At 42.2% G+C, this 16,676-nt stretch overlaps 2 protein-coding genes across 9 annotated transcripts in view; one reads left to right on the top strand and one right to left on the bottom strand.

Annotated features, from left to right (window-relative positions):
- HYCC2 (hyccin PI4KA lipid kinase complex subunit 2) overlaps window positions 1–6,616 on the bottom strand; it is a 43,219-nt gene extending 36,603 nt beyond the window's left edge. For 2 of the 7 annotated variants that reach the window (XM_035137097.3, XM_035137115.3), the window contains exon 1: window positions 6,442–6,610. The gene's annotated coding sequence lies outside the window, so the exon portion shown is untranslated. Of the gene's footprint in view, window positions 1–5,250; window positions 5,292–6,441 lie in introns of those variants that run through there. The other 5 variants (XM_060281775.2, XM_088674515.1, XM_088674472.1 and 2 more) reach the window with 4 other exon arrangements.
- A 278-nt stretch (window positions 6,617–6,894) lies between these two features.
- Window positions 6,895–13,450, top strand: NDUFB3 (NADH:ubiquinone oxidoreductase subunit B3). Of its 2 annotated transcripts, none has more exons than XM_035137146.3 (3): window positions 6,895–6,937; window positions 11,973–12,107; window positions 13,202–13,450. In XM_035137146.3, the coding sequence occupies exons 2-3, from the start codon at window positions 11,974–11,976 to the stop codon at window positions 13,356–13,358; spliced, it is 291 nt and encodes a 96-aa protein (XP_034993037.1). In that variant the 5' UTR covers window positions 6,895–6,937; window position 11,973; the 3' UTR covers window positions 13,359–13,450. The 2 variants fall into 2 exon arrangements, with proteins under 2 accessions (XP_034993037.1, XP_034993027.1); XM_035137136.3 differs by having other exon boundaries at window positions 11,970–12,107.
- The last annotated feature ends 3,226 nt before the right edge of the window (window positions 13,451–16,676 follow it).

The following is a 16,676-nucleotide window of genomic DNA, read 5'->3' as shown; positions in this document are numbered from 1 at the left end:
AATGGGCTCCATTGGGGTGGTGAATGCTTCCCTCTGTGAGGGAGTCTTCCTGGATAACCACTTAAAGAAGTGGTTATTAAACTGCTTATTTAAGAAACCGGCTATTATGGCCAATTATCACCCAGTCTCAAATCTTCCATTCCTAGGCAGGGTGATTGAGCACACTCTAATCTGGAGGATGTGGACCATTTGGATCCCTTCCAGTTGGGATTCAGCCTCCATCATGAGAATGAAACCACCTTTGTCACACTGGTTGATGTCCTCTCCTCCATGCTTTATAACATTTATATGAAGATGGTGGGAGAGATCATCAGGGGGTTTGGGCTGGGTGTTTACCAGTATGACACCCAGCTCTACCTCTCGTTTAAGTCAGAAGTGGTGAAGTCAGTGAATGTACTCTGTGAGTGTCTGGAGGGGGATGGAGGATGGATGGCGGTTAACGGATTGAGGTTGAATCCAGACAAGACAGATATACTGTTTTGGGGGGGGGAGGTGTGGGGGACTCCCAGGTCCTAAATGGTGTAACCGTGCACAGCCTAGGAGGTCATTTTGTACTCACAGATGTTCATGGAGGCGCAGGTAAATTCTGTGTCCAGGGTGGCTGTTTACCAGCTGCATCTGGTACCCCTGCTGAGACCCTAATTGCCTGCACACTATCTCACCAGAGTGATACATCCTCTGGTTATCTCCTGCTTGGAATAGAACAATGTGCTTTACGTGGGGCTACCTCAGAAACCACAACTAATTTACAATGTGACAGCTAGACTGTGGAGTGGCCGCCAGGATCATATAATGCCAATTCTAAAGGATCTACATTGGCTCCCAGTACGTTTCCGAGCCAATGCATATCTGAAGGAGCATGTCCACCCCTATCGTTCAGCTCAGACAATGAGGTCCAGCTCCAAGGAGCCTTCTGACGGTTCCCTCAAAAGAATTGAAGTTACAGGGAACCAGACAAGGAGCTTTCTCAGTAGTGGCGCTTGCCTTGTAAAATGCCCTTCCATCAGATGTCAAAGGGATAAACAACTTTTAGAAGACATCTGAAGGCAGCCCTGTATAGGGAAGGTTTTAATATTTAATATTTTATTATGTTTTTATATTTTGCAGGAAGCAGCCCAGGGTGGCTGGGGCAACCCAGTCAGATGGGCAACGTATAAATAATAAAATTATTATTATTAGCTACAGGATATTTTTCTTTACCCCCACTTCCCTTTTTGAACTAAAAGGTAACAAACAATATTAAAGAAGAGATAAACACATGGCCTATTCCTTTGTCCATTTGGTCATGTGGGATTTAATTTTTAAACAATCACTTCAAAATTATCTAACATGCTGAATTTGTTACTGTTAAGTCTTTTTTGCAATGCAATAATTTTAAAAATAGTTTTACTAACACACACACACACACAGAGAGCTACAACTGCAGTGGGAAAAGAAAAAGTATGAAACGGTTCTTAGCAGATTTTTAGGCTATTGCCATCAGGTCTTGCAAAAAGAACAGTAAGCCTGCTTTCTCTACAGTGTTCTTTCCTTAGGATACCTTTGGACAACACTAATCTTCAAAGAGGCTCAGAGTTTTCATTTCATTGAACAGATTCAATCAATTAAATATGTAGTGAAATGTTATTCATTCGTATTGCCTATCCTAAAAAATGCTAGAAGGTGAACACATGGCAAATTAGCCCATAGTTTCCTTTAAAACATGACTCTACTGTGTACTGTACCAGAAACAGAATGGTACCTAATTCACATGAGCCTGAAGGGAATTTCACAGTTTGCCATGTGACATGGGCAGGCTGCTGTTTGAGGAAAAACAAGTCTAATGGCCCCTTTGGACTCTCAGAACTAGATTCACTATTTTTTAGATCCTACTATCATTCACAATCCAGAGTAACACTTGCAATCAAATTCACGTATTTCAATACTAATATTCCATAAAACTCAGGGCTGTTTTCACAGTAAACAGGGGCTGGGGATGAAGAAAGACTCCATATTTTCAGCTGTTAAAGTCCCCTCCTCCTTTTTTAAGCTGCTTGGTTATTTGCCATGGGATGTGTTAAGGCAAACCCAAGGGGAAAATATTATATTTGTAACAGCTGTAGTTTCCCTTCCAAGAGCTCACTTGTCAATCCCCAGTGTCTTTTGCCGTCTTAAGTCTAGGGGATAGGGTTTATATGAGGTAGCTTCAAAATGGAAATGATGCAAAAACTGCAGGTGCCCAAATGGAACATTCTCTTTCATCCCTTTGTATCACAACCATCAGCTTCTACAGTGACCTGTAACACCTGCTGCAGAAGGCATTCCTTGTAGCATACAATGTCAGGTTTCTATTTAGATAATATTTACCTAGCCCATGAACAGAACTGCTGAAAGGACAGATTAACTGTAAAGCAATGTCACCTCAAGACCATCAGGTCTCATTTGTCTCAAATCAAGTTTCCAAGCAGTAAGGCTTTGTAATTTGGTATTTTAGGAGAATAGGGCAGGCTCAGTGGGGAGAAGAGGGTTGGACAATTCCTCTTGAGTGAGCATCCTTGTACAGTACAGATGCGATCTTTTATAATCAAAGCCCCCTGGCTTAGTCTTTGAAACCCATAAGTCTTTTTACTACATAAAAAAAGAGAGAACACAGAACATTTCTCCGTGTTGTCCTACTAATAAAGAGAGGGCAAGGAAAAAACCAACCCAAATGCAACAATGAACAGGAAGAAAATGTTTAGTCTGCTAAGCTCAACAGTGCAGAAATGTAGCAACAGCAACAGGTTTGGTCAAACATTCCCATTGTCAAAGGCGGGGATGACATTCTTAAGCAAAACATTTCAAGATCCAAAAAGCAGTAGCTTTCTGCTGCTTTTCTCTGACCAGGAGTATAGGTTGTTAGTCAAGGCTGCAGAAAGATAGAAAGAGCTACTGGGTAAACACTGCATATACCTTGGCAGCAATGACTGAGGATGACCTCATATCACATCTACAACGTGCATCTCATTACATTCATCTGCTTTCTGTTCTGAGAACTGTACAGATTAGAAGCCAGTTCCTAAGATCCACTAAGATGCACCCATTATGTTATTCCATGGATATCTCTGTAGATCCATAGATACCATCTGTCAGACAGCACAAGACTCTACACAAACCTCCCTTCAACCTTCCAAGAGACAGTCATGGGTCTTCCTGGGTCAAATCCAGGCCTCACTGAAGCCTACAGCAAGTGAGACACACAGAAAACTCAAGCACATTTCTGGACTATGCTAGGAGTAGAGGAAGTAATGATAAATTATGTAGGTTAAAATACGGGATGCAAACTAGATTGTAGGGGTGCAAGTAATGGTTTGGAAGCAACCCTCAAACTGTACATTAATTCAGTGTTTCCCAACCTTGTGCCTCCAGCTGTTTTCGGACTACAATTCCCATCATTCCTGACCACTGGTCTTGCTAGCTAGGGATGATGGGAGTTGCAGTCCCAAAACATCTGGAGGCACAAGGTTGGGAAACACTGCATTAATTCACAATTGCTATTTATGTTGCTTTGGGTCACTTTTATGAAAAAATAATAATTGCATTTATTAGTTATTATTTAGGAGCTGTATGTGTCTAGCTGCTGCTGTGTTTTACAGCTGCTGCATTTACAGACTTTTACAAAAGTTTTGAGAAAGAAGATTTATGCATAATCTTCACATTTTGCTATTGTTATCAGAGAAAAAAATTAGAAGAAAGTAATAGCATGTGTAGACCTATATAAACCCCCAAAGGAGTGCATTTACTATGCACATGAGGTGTGTGGGTAACAACTGTCAGAATTCTCCCTTGTTTTATGTTGCTTGAACAATTTTGCTCATTCTGCATAACACTTTTGAAGAGCACCACAAATACCTTATGTAATGTGCCTATGATAGCCTTTTGGGTGTGTTGGGCTGTCTAGAAACCCATGAATGTCTTTGGATACAGTAAAAAGCCCGAAGGTCAAAATACCAATGACTATGTTCTTAAATATCCTCTATCCCCCCCACCTCCACCCACTGAAACAAAAATCAGTGGGATAAACCAAAATTACAACTAATTTTCCTGTACAAAGAAAACGACTTTCCCCATCCCCTAGGCATGCTATTGCTAACAATATAGTTTTGCTCAGCCCCACAAGGCTCCAGAGGCAAGTCACAGCTTATGCATCTTGAGCAGTCTACACATCTAGTTAAGACCAATGTAAACATCAGCCCCACCCCCAACATATTAGCCTATTCTGCTACAGCAGGCAAATTGTGTGCCCAGTGAAAAGTGTTATGGATCCCTAAAAAGTAACATTATATGGCTGAGCATACTTAAACATCAGGAAGCAATATATACAGTTAACATGAACAGTTAACATAGAATGGACATCATAAACCAGTAAGCATATTTGCCTAAAGATATGGTACAATATTCTAATCCGATTTACATCTTATGTAAAGCCAAGCCTGTAAAGACAACTTTACTCCCACCTAGTTTGTCACTGCATCCCAGGAACTGGAGGGGCTATCCATCTATCAGACCTTCTCTTGAAGAAGATATAAACTATGAAACCAAATAAGGACACAAAACAGTAGTCCAAATGTTTTATATCTGGGGTGGCCAATTTAGTGCCCTCCAGATGTTTTGAATGACAAGTCCCATAAGACCCAGCCAACATAGACAATGTTGAGGAATAATGGGAGTTGTAGTCTACAACATCTGAAGGGCACCACAATGACTACTACGGTACTTGTTTAGATGTGAAGCTTGTTCTTTCACAAGCTCTTTTCTCCAGTCTTTAATTATCTCATAACAGAAGTTAACAAATGTTCTAAGATAACAGATTAATAGTTAATGGAAGCTTACTCTAAGGCATTTTAAATGTCTAACACAAACATGCTAAAAATTATCTCTCTCTTATAACTATTATAAGTTATCCTATTCTGCTTCTAGATGCAAGAAAATAAGCAAAACTTAGTAGAATTACTGTACAGTTTTATTTTGAACCATGAAACAGCTGCATACTCAGCCCTTTCAACACAGGAGAGATGGAACAGACTACACAGTTCAGGTGCATTAGCCAGCCAGCCTGCATAATGGCACTGACTGACAAGTAAGAATCATCTCCAGGAGACACCTTAACATAGATCTTACTCATCCCTTTGAATACCTACAAAGTCCCTAAAAGCAATTACTTGAGGGAACAAAGCTATAAATCAATAGAATTAATATCCTTGTCTAAGGAAATACTGAACTTGCACTTACCTCCCACTGTAGATTTTAAAACGCTGGTCTTCTGCTCTTCCTGGGGGAGGGGGAACCAGTTCACTATCAGCAAACCCACCAACCCAATCTATTATCTTAAGGAAACTGTATTCAAAGTTGAATGTACAGATGCTAATATGGCAGCTTTTCTCACTCTACTTCAAAAGCCTACATGTTTATATTAACACAATATGTGCCAATGTACGTCCACTATACAAGCTCTGTAGGTGGATGTCTGCATGTGCAATGTAGTCGAGAGGTTGCATAACCTGCAGATATAAATGTGTCCCTACTAAATTTGCCCAGTCACATTTCCCACACTATATCATGAGTTAATGTGTTAAGAGGAGGGTTCCCAAGCACCAATTGAGAAATGGGGGGGGCAGTGCAGTGAGGGACTTTGCTTAGAAAAGAATCGCTTCGACATCTCGGAGAACAACACAGCACAAACCAAAAGATGTATTGCCGACTAGAAAAGGGGTCTCCTCTCTTTATTCTGAAGGTGGGCAAAGCATGCTGCCAATCCTTCAAGGAAGGAGTAAACCTCGAGGGTGCAATGAGAGGCCTCAAGCACCTTGGGGGAGAAATAAAAATAAAACACCAGTAAGTGCAAGCTTGAAGCCAGGACATCATCAAATGTCTTGTAAGCAAAATGCACTGTGAGGCGATGTTTTGTGTTGTTGTTTTTTTTGTCCTGGAATGAAAACCGCCCCGGTAACAGCTGTGAGATTTTGGAGAAGGGGAGCTTAGCCAAAAAGCGAGTGGAGGAGTGAAATAAAGCTTTGCTTTGGGAGGAAAGGAACCCGGTCTTGGAAGAAGAGGGAGGAGGGCAAAGAGAAGAGATTGGGGGGGGGGAGAGAGAGAGAGAGAGAGAGAGAGAAATGGTCACGTCAGAGAGGCTCCACTTTGCCAAGGATAAGGAAAGGGCTGCTGCTGCTGCTGCTACCTGTTTATACTGTGGCTGTGCTCAGAGGAGGCTCAGAGCCAGAGCGCCGAAAGGAGGCCGAAGAAACACCTGCATGCAAAGAGGCGCAGGAGGAGGAAGGGGCAGCGAGGGTAGGAAGCTGTCACAGCCAAAAGCGGCGCCACAGCCGCTTCCGAAGCCCCCCGTCCAGCCCTTTCCCACCATCCTCCCTCACACCGAAAGCGGGGGACGAGAAGCGGGAAAGAGGGAGAGGCTCGCCTACCCACCTGCGGGAAGGACCGGCGTTAACCACAGCAGCCTCTCGCCGCCTCAGCCGCCGCCGCCGCCACCACCACCATTACTGCTGGCGCTGTTGCTAATGCCTCGCTTTCTCCTTCTCCACAGCTTCCCCCTCCCTCCACCTCCGACCTCCCCGCGCTCACTCCTCCTCCAGTCCTTGTCAGCCTCTCCTGCAACGTAACAAGGCGCCCGCCCATTGGCCCGCCCCCAGCAAGCGCAGCATTCATTGGCTTCCCTCCGACGGGCACGCGGAGAGGGCAGGGGGGAAGACCTTACAGCCAATGGGGAAGCGCGGCGCCTCTCACAGCCTGAAGGAAAAGGGGCGGAGCTTCCGAACCCGGAAAAAGCCGCCTCGCCTTCTTTCCTTATGCGGAACCTCTTTAGCTCGGTTAGGTTTTCCTGACGAGCTTGGCAAGAGAGGACTGGCTTCCGTTTCCGGTTAGGCTCCCTGAAGTCCTGCTGAAAGGGTCACCGAACCTCCAGGTATGGGATAGTTACAGGTTCCTCCTGCTTTTAACGTTTGTTTGCCCCCCCCCTACGGCTCCCCTTTTATGTTCCCTTCCGAGACTGGGAAGCCTTGTTCCTTGCCCTAATCATTAGGGTCACCGATAAAAGACGCAAGGCTTTCGAGGTGGTGGTTGGCTGTAGTTCGGTCTGTTCTGAACGGGGCTACTCAATACATCACGGTAGTTGATGCATCTTGAAATCAAAGGCATCTTGGTAGTCCGTTGAATCCCTTTAGTAACGGTCGGTCGATTAAGCAGATCTACCTTGCAGGGTTGTTGGGGAAACCCAGCCAGATGGGCGGGGTATAAATAAATTATTATTATTAGGATAAGGTAAAGGGCCCCTGGACGGCTAAGTCCAGTGAAAGGCGACTATGGGGTTGCTGCGCTCATCTCGCTTTTCAGGCTGAGGGAGCCGGTGTTTGTCCACAGACAGCTTTCCAGATGGCCAGCATGACTAAACTGCTTCTGGCACAATGGAACATCGTGACAGAAACCAGAGCACACAGAAACACTGTTTACCTTCCCGCCACAGCGGTACCTATTTATCTACTTGCATTGGCATGCTTTCGAACTGCTAGGTTGGCAGGAGCTGGGACAGAGCAACGGGAGCTCACCCTGTCATGGGGATTCGAACTGTCAACCTTCTGTTCAGCAAGCCCAAGAGGCTCAGTGATTCAGCTGTGGGGTAACCCTGGTGGAAGGACATGGCATTCTTAGGATACATAACGATGTGTTGTTGGGAGAGAGAAAGAAAACCCCACACCTGTCGAGTTATATGCACCTGTGCAGGAGAACAAATAGCGTTTCTGGTAGTGCTGTCAGGGAGAATCACCACAGTGGCTGCTCAGCTGAAGCTAATGTATACACAGACACACAAGGTAGAGCTGTCTGCGGGAAGCAAAATAAGAACATGCAGGTCACCGACAGTGGACAATCCTGCTGTTGGTCGTTTATGAATCACAAAATTGTGAAGATGGGGAATTGCATTGCTCATCATATCACAAATACTCATATCAGTAGCTCAACTGTTTTGTACACATTGGGACTGCTACTGATGTAGTTATTATATTGTAGAAATTTAGATTTTTTGCTGCTGTTTTTTTTTGGGGGGGACAGACACATAATGCTTTGAGATGAATTGAAATGCATTGTTTTGAAACTGTATGATACAAACCTCATAAATACCAGCTCGGTTAAGCAAGTCTGGATCCCTTGCAACAAAAAAGGCGTAACTGTGTAGCTGATATATCTATCTAGAAAGACTTTGAAAAATGTATATTCTGTGATGTTCTGAGTCCTTCAATCCTTATTTACATCATAGTCTCTACTGATCAGAAAGTCTACCAGTATGCCAGCCTGGCAAATAAGTTCACAAAAGACCCTAGCCCATCTGCTTGCACATTATTTATGTTTGGTTTCCTGTGACAAGCAATATTCTCCTCCAGCCATCATACAAGTAGCTATATTTGTGGCTGCTGTATACCAGACTTTAGTTTTATTTACAGGTGAAGGAATTCTTTAATGTTGAAATTAGGGTTGCTGTGCTGGTTAGTTTAGTAGTTTGATAATGTCAGCAGACCACCTAGGTTGAGTGCAGTCAAGGGTTGTAAAATATTCCAAGATTGCTGCAGCATGGGTTCGTAACTTCTTCAATATCCTTATGGTGTCCTTTGCTAGCAAAGGAAAGACTGGATGCTGCTTGGCCCTTAGCTCTGCAGCAGTCTGGGCAAACAAAGTAGCATATCTAAGCTGCTCCTGCTGCCACCTCGCTTTGAAATCCTTGCCTAAAATGCTATTTGGACTTGGTATGCACTAATTGTTCCTAATTAACTTATGAAACAAATTTTTCCATGGAAAAGTAAAACACTGGGAGGGAGGGATATGTCCCTCATGTACTGGCTACTGCCTACATAGTACAACTGCATTTAAAAACTGAATTTTAAAAAAGAAATAGTTGCTGTTTGCTTTCTTCCGGTTTTCTTTTCGTCCTTTTTTTAAATGTTACCGCACCTAGTGTATGGGGATAAAAGCCAAAGAAAATAACTGATATTTTAATCATTTTATATTATTTTGACATTTTATAATAATTCATTACATTTCTTTTTTTAAAAAAACTTGTCTGTTGTTGAGATATCACATTAAATCACTTGCTCTTTGTAATTGGCATAAGTTTCACACTTGATGATAATGAAAACATCTTTCGTTGTTCAGCCATGTAATCCTATATGCATCTACTCAGAAGTAAATCTTGATGTTTTCAGTGGCGCTTACTTCCAAGTAAGTATTACAGGATTGCAGGCCTATAATAAGGCTTTCAAAACCACTTCTTCTTTGGCGACCACTTGTAGCCGAGTAAGATTGTCTTCCATAAACACGGTTTTAACAATGAGTCCGTAAGTGACTGGGAGGCCAATTCTGGACCCACACATCCTTCCACAGTGGGGACATTGGGTCCTGAATGGGAGTTGATCACGGTGTGGATTTGCCAAGCGTGCCTTCCTCTTAGCACGTTTCTCCCTTGCGTCCCAAGTTCGAGCGTCTTCAAAGTCCATGACACCTTTGGTAAAGGCTGTTCTCCAACTGGAGCACTCGCAGGCCAGTGTTTACCAGTTGCCTGTGTTTACACTACATTTTTAAAGATTTGCCTTGTTGTTGTTGTTTAGTCGTTTAGTCGTGTCCGACTCTTCGTGACCCCATGGACCATAGCACGCCAGGCACTCCTGTCTTGCACTGCCTCCTGTAGTTTGGTCAAACTCATGTTCATAGCTTCGAGAACACTGTCCAACCATCTTGTCCTCTGTCGTCCCCTTCTCCTAGTGCCCTCAATCTTTCCCAACATCAGGGTCTTTTCCAAGGATTCTTCTCTTCTCATGAGGTGGCCAAAGTATTGGAGCCTCAGCTTCACGATCTGTCCTTCCAGGGAGCACTCAGGGCTGATTTCCTTCAGAATGGATAGGTTTGATCTTCTAGCAGTCCATGGGACTCTCAAGAGTCTCCTCCAGCACCATAATTCAAAAGCATCAATTCTTCGGCGATCAGCCTTCTTTATGGTCCAGCTCTCACTTCCATACATCACTACTGGGATTTGCCTTGGGAGAGTCTTTAAACCTCTTTTGTTGACCACCAGCATTACGCTTTCCATTTTTAAGTTCGGAAGAGAGTAGTTGCTTTGGAAGATGATAGTCAGGCATCCGTACAACATGACCAGTCCAATGAAGTTGATGTTGAAGAATCATTGCTTCAACACTGGTGATCTTTGCTTCTTCCAGTACACTGACGCTATTTGACCAGTCAGATGCAAGTGCATTATTAGCATTAGGCAGGTGGAGGGGCAGCAGATTCGAAAACAACAACAGGGAATATTAGTTGCTACTCATATACCAAAAGCTAAAATGTCATCCTTCGTTCTTGTCTTAAATAATTTATTCAAGGACTAAAAGCCTCGTCAGGGAACATCATGTCTTGAGAATATAAATGGTCATCTAAAATATATTGAAGTACCCATTAAAGATTTTTTTTTTCTAATCTGTCGAAAGAATGGGAAGATGCCAGTTCATTCATTCATTCCCTTTCGTTCTGGGTCTCAGTCTTGCAAAGTCTTTTCTATGTGCTTATCTAAGTGCTGAGTCAAATGAGTACTTTCAAGAGCAGAATGATGATTATGTCTTATGTACAGATCTGGAGTATGACTAATGCAAGTCAGTACATCTTGTTCGCAAGCAATAGAAGCTCCATGATCTTGTACAGCCATTCTTGGAATGCAAGCCATTTAAAAACTAATTTTAGAAGGAATTGTAATTAATAAAGCTTATTAAAATGCAGTTTATTGCAGCTTTGAACTGCTAAACACAATTTGTCTCTTAAAAATGGGGAATTTCCTCATTTGACTGGAGATAATGGTTAAAGATGCATTTTTGTACAGTTTCTTTACTTTATTTCATATTTCTTAAAAGGTAAAGGTAAAGGGACCCCTGACCATTAGGTCTAGTCGTGGATGACTCTGGGGTTGCAGCGCTCATCTCACTTTACTGGCCGAGGGTGCCTTACTGGGTTGTTATTTTAAAAAGAAGAAAGTTTTATTTGCATGGAAAAGTGAGTTCCCTGCAATCCATCCTCCCCCCTTGGCCACGCCCATGCCATAGAGTTATCAAGATTTTCAAAAGGAGAAGGTCCATAAATTTTGAAAAATAGGGAGTCGTCAGTAATTAGCTAATTGGGAACCACTGGTCTAGGGCCTTTCCAACCTACTGTCACTTAAAGTAGGTGCAGTTTTTAAAAGTTGCATTTAATCCATATGTCTCTTGCCTCAGGGAAACACTTCCATTGCAGGGGAATCATTTCCATAACAGTCAATGAGCCTTTTGTGAATTAAGTTCTTGCTATGTGAAGTGTTGTGCGAAATATAGTTGTATTGAGTGTCATGTAAATACTGAATTGTACCTTTGACATAACCTCATGATGAGCATGGCCAATCCCTCTACTCCCACTTCCATGCAGTTTTTTCATAGTACTTCTGCATGACCTTGGCAATACTGTACTGCTGGAGCATTCAAACAACTAGTTTTGACAGTCACTGCACACACACTGTTTATATGTAATTTCAGGAGACAGTTTTTCCAACTTGGTTTGCAAAAGAGAAGGATGGGGGAACAAAACCGTTCTTCCCATCCATCCCACAGCAAATGCTAGAGGGTGTCAGATGCTAAGTCGTGCTTGTGCAAATACAGCACTACTTAAATGTTCTACTCAAGTGCTGGGTGGAGATGTTGCACCCAGTTCTTAAAGGGCCTTAGCCAATTAGAGTATTATGAATTGCTATTATGAATAACTGCAGTTTGCTAACGAATACTTGACACATTTCTTATGTGGCCATTGTGTGGTGGGTGGTCAATTTTCTATTACTGTACAGTATTTTATAAAGAGAAGTCTGGATGCAGTTTGATAAATAACCTTGTACAATGTATCTTGTAAGAGCTGCTTTTCTTTTCTTTTAAATCTTTCTCCAGAAGCATGGGGCATGGTCATGAACATGGCCCAGTCAAAGTGGAATACCCTGATCCCAAAGTTTGGAAGGTAGAGGGGACTCCCCTACAGGATATCCAAGAAAGGTTGGCTCGGCGTGGTCTGAAGGATCCATGGCTTCGGTAAGAGCTGGCAACAATATGGACTTTCACTTGCTTTCGTCAGCCACAGACTTATTGTATAGCAGACAATATCCTCCTTTTACAAGAAAAGATCCAAAACCCTCTAAATAGGTTCAGGTTTTTTAAATGTCAGATCAGGAACACAATCCTCTGAAATACTGAGGATTGGTGTGGAGAACTGTCTTCAGCCCAGGGGCCACTTTCCCTTCCAAGGGCCATATGCTAGTGATGAGGGAGATCAGAGGCAAAAGAGGGCAGAGGAAAGAATGCAATTTTTTCCTTTGTACAGTAAGGAAGTTTATACAGGTAGTACAAGTGAACCACATAAGAGTTTTGCAAGGCAGGGTGCTGTAATATCTAGGAAAGGGATTGGGCATTCTTGGCGGTGTTTCTCAAATGTGGGTGCCCAGCTGTTGTTGGACTACAGTTATCACCCCCCCTAGCTGTGGTCAGGATGATGGGAGTTGTAGTCCAATAACAGCTGGAGACCCAAGTTTGAGAAACACTAGCCTAGAAAGTGTTCCCAGGGTAGCATTAAAGCATGTTGAAGAGCTGTTCTTTCAAAGAATGTATCATTCTAAAGTGGCATCAGAAGCTCAATGATTGCAGTAGACCGACAAGGAAAATTATATGGTTGCTTGTGAATTATAGCTGAATGGATTCTTATTAGAGACCACAAGCAGTAAACATGACCTGTAAGCAAAATCGATAATTAAAAGCGACAGAGCTCATAGAAAAGTCTAACTTAAGAGTGGGAAGGAGAGATGGGAAACTTTGCTTCCATGGACTTTATTTGCTATTTTAAGATCCATGGTGTTTTGGGCACCCCCCGCCCCACACTCCATCCCACATTATTCAAGGGGGTGGTACCATTCAGAGATACTTTGTGGGTGTTGCAGAGGGGAGAAGACGACAAGAAGCTTTCCTTCTATTAATCTCCTTAGGTTAACTGCTGTAAGGATACAAGCCTGAAAAACCACAACCATTTTCACTGTAATATTGCTTCAGGATACGTCATTAAATTTGTAGGCCAACATAGGCAGTTGTACAACTTTACTTCTCATTCATCTTTGCTGTTTTTGTCTTGCCTCTAGCAACGAAGCCTGGAGGTATATGGGCACCTTTGCAAAACCTGTCACTATCATGGATGTTCTCGGCAAAGGATTCAAATGGGGATTTGCAGCTTTTGTGGTAGCTCTTGCGGTTGAGTATACCTTTTTCCCTCCAAAGAAGGATAAGGGCCAGCACTGAGGATCATTTGTTTTCTCTCTTCCAAGCTACGAATCGATTGCTGTGATCTGACTTTGCATGAAAAGATGTGTATTAAACTTCTTTGAAAAGAAGGGCAGTGTGCTGTCTTTTTCTCACCTTCCATGGGGAAGGAAGAGGTTAAAACGCATCACCCGCTGATTACTATGCCTTATTGGATTGCTATGGCAAAGCAAGATATATCTTCCATTGGTTTATTTTTGTCCTAATTGCATTCTCTTCCATTTGACTGGCCCCGAGGCCAGGAGAAAGAACTAAAAGACCAACTTTTAGACTTGAGGACTCCTTTGTGTGCTGCCACCAGGAAGCCCTTGCCTATGAGCATACTCCAGATGGCTGCCGTAGCTGTTATATGCATTTCTATCCCACACCTCCTTACTTCCTTTATCTTTACAACCGCCTTGTGAAGTGGATTGGATTGAGGGAAGGTGACTAGCTCAAAAGAACCCAGGGAGCTTTGGAGCCAGAGTAGGGGTTTGAAACCAGATCTCCCACCATTAACCACTACTCTGTCCTGGCTTTCTTTAAAAACAACAACACATGGGTGTATGTTCCAGGCAGCATCTGGGCTTGTGTTTTGCTATTGCTGTACGGCCAAAGATGAGCTTACACTACAACAGCTGAACGGAATGCTGCCTTGAGTAAGGACTTTTATAAAAGCCTAAATAGAGATAGATATAGATATTAGGGTGGGTCATAATTTCCATCAGGCAATGAAACAATTGAAATATGCTCCTATGTTAAATTTTATTAATTACACAAAATGTAAGCATTTAGTACAATTTATACCTAAGTAATTAAGTATAATGTGATGTTTTGATGCAACACATAATATGAGTGGTGTTTTATTGTTTAATGTTTATGTTTACTTGTATAGTACACCGTTTGCTTAATTGTTCCATATAATTTGTTCAAAACCATTGGTTTTTCATGTAAATTATCAACATGCTTTATCTTAAATAAATAAATATTGCAGAAAATAATAGTATGCAACTATTATTGCTCTACATAAAATCTAAAAATTATGTTTATTAGTTCACAATTTAACATACTGAGAATAAATGAGTCAAATTCCTATGTTTTCATCACTCACTCGTAGTGAGGCAAAATTTCAATCTGTAGGAGCAGGGTCTAAATAATGACCGATTTGTCCCAAATTTGAAATTTGACTATGTTTATACCTCACACCTGATATAAGATCAAGGGAGGAAACATTTTCCCAAAAAAGTTTTTTTATGACCCACCCTAATAGATACATATGTATATAATTTGCGTTGTCTCCCTCCAGTGTTGTATGCCTTGCAAAGAATCCTAACACCTTTGTCTTTAAGAATGTTCAACTGTTTTCTCTTTGTTGTAGAGCACAAATTTCCACTTTTCACACTCCTGTTGCAGGGTTTCTTAGCTTTTAAGCTCCAGAACATATCAACTGTTCCTCACTAGCCATCTGGTCACCAGATTTTCAAAAGCATGAGGCAGTTAAAATTTTGGTAAACCTAGATATAGAGTGGGCTTATAATGCCTTGCCTGTCTTGTGAAGATACGTTGCAAAATCTGAAATATTTGGAACACACACTTGGGAAGTAGAAGTAGCTTACAGGTGCACAGGGCAGCTTACCTGCGGCTGTTTCAGTTAAAGGTTATCTTTCTCATTTTGTAGTGTTAACCATGGCAACGATTCCCTATGCTAAACTGTCACAGCAGGCCTATAATCCAAGATGTCAAATTCTTTAGAGGCAGAATTATAAATTTAGCTTTGTAGAGAGAGAAAATATAAGTGAGACAGGAAGTACACCTCCTTTTCTTAGTCAACGTTTGGAGGGGGGGGAGATCCAAATAATAGCCACTCCTGCGCAGTTAGCTTAAAAATGATTTCTTTGCCAAAATGCACATAATTACTTTGGCATCTATATGCATATTTTGATTGGGACTCCAAAGACTTGGGAGTGTGTGAGCAGCTGAACCAACACTCCAAAGATGTCTGAGTCAGACGACTCGAGAGATGTCCAGTGAAGTTGAATGCTGGAAGATTCATGAGGCAACAGAAAGTACTTTGTCACACAGCAAGTTGTCAAGCTGAAATTTGTTATCAATCCTCTCTAACAGGATTGGACAGATGAATCGATGATCAGTAGCTACTAGCCATGATGGCAACCTTTGCCTTCACTGTTGCACTCAGGTAACAGTTAATGTTCTGTGCTGCCATCCAACTTGCTAAGGATGGGTAAGGACAATACTGCCTCATCTTTACCATCAATTCATAACAGCCCTTTTGAGATCCAGCAGAGAAATGCAGACATGCCCAAGGCAACACAAGTAACCTTCAAAGCCACCCTGTGATTTGAATGTAAGTTTCTCTAAAATCAAAACCAGGAAAGATAACTTGTCGTTTTATTTTATTATTCCGTTTATACATTGCCTCCAAGGTGGTGTACAAAATGTTCTTCCCTCCCTTTTTTTCATCACAACCACCCTGTGAAGTTGCTTAGGCTGATGGAATGTATCTGGCCCAGTAACACACAGTAGGCTTAATGGTTGACTGAATATTTGAATCCAGGTCTTTCAAGTCCTAAACCAGGCACCCCCAAACTTCGGCCCTCCAGATGTTTTGGACTACAGTTCCCATCTTCCCCGACCACTGGTCCTGTTAGCTAGGGATCATGGGAGTTGTATGCCAAAACATCTGGAGGGCCGCAGTTTGGGGATGCCTGTCCTAAACCAACTTTGTAACCACTACAGACTACACCATACTTTCAGCTGTACTTCTATTGTGAAACTTTACCTCGCCTTGCAAACCCATTCCAATCAGCTGCTACTTTCTTATAATAGGCCCTCTCCTCTATTAATGCATCCTCAGTCCCAACATCTGCTGTTTGGAGAAAATGTGACCTGCCGTATACCTTTTTGGAAAGGATTCTGAGATAGCGTACATTTAAACACTTCCATTACTTGCAATATACTGCATTAATGCTATTCATATTCAGAGCACTTCCTCTAAGAAGCACGCATAGTTAAGCAAAGGCTGAAAAGCATATGAAACGAGGCATATTAAACAGCTCGCAACCTTACAAAAATGCTGGCGTCCCTCCCAGCATGCATACAATGCTCTATTGCAGATTTTAAGTTTAAGGCTGGTTTTTTAAAATGTTGCTTTATTTTGAACTATCGATTCTTGAAGAAATTTAGCTGCCTGTTAGCCTATAAGCAGCAACTGCCCTGCAAATGAAAACAGCTGTCACACAAGCAGGAACGTGATCACTGTACAGATCAGGGTTCACAAACACCGATAGCTACAGGGAT

Source organism: Zootoca vivipara, chromosome 1 (assembly GCF_965207765.1).
Source record: "Zootoca vivipara chromosome 1, rZooViv2.hap1.1, whole genome shotgun sequence".
NCBI lineage: Eukaryota > Metazoa > Chordata > Lepidosauria > Squamata > Lacertidae > Zootoca > Zootoca vivipara.
This window is presented reverse-complemented; position numbering and strand designations above follow the sequence as displayed.

What these genes read in the sequence shown, in the direction of transcription:
- NDUFB3 (XM_035137146.3), top strand. Translation starts at nt 11,974, where the DNA reads ATGGGGCATGGTCATGAACATGGCCCAGTCAAAGTGGAATACCCTGAT. An exon ending in CTGAAGGATCCATGGCTTCG is followed by an intron (nt 12,108 to 13,201) that starts GTAAGAGCTGGC and finishes TCTTGCCTCTAG; the next exon opens with CAACGAAGCCTGGAGGTATA.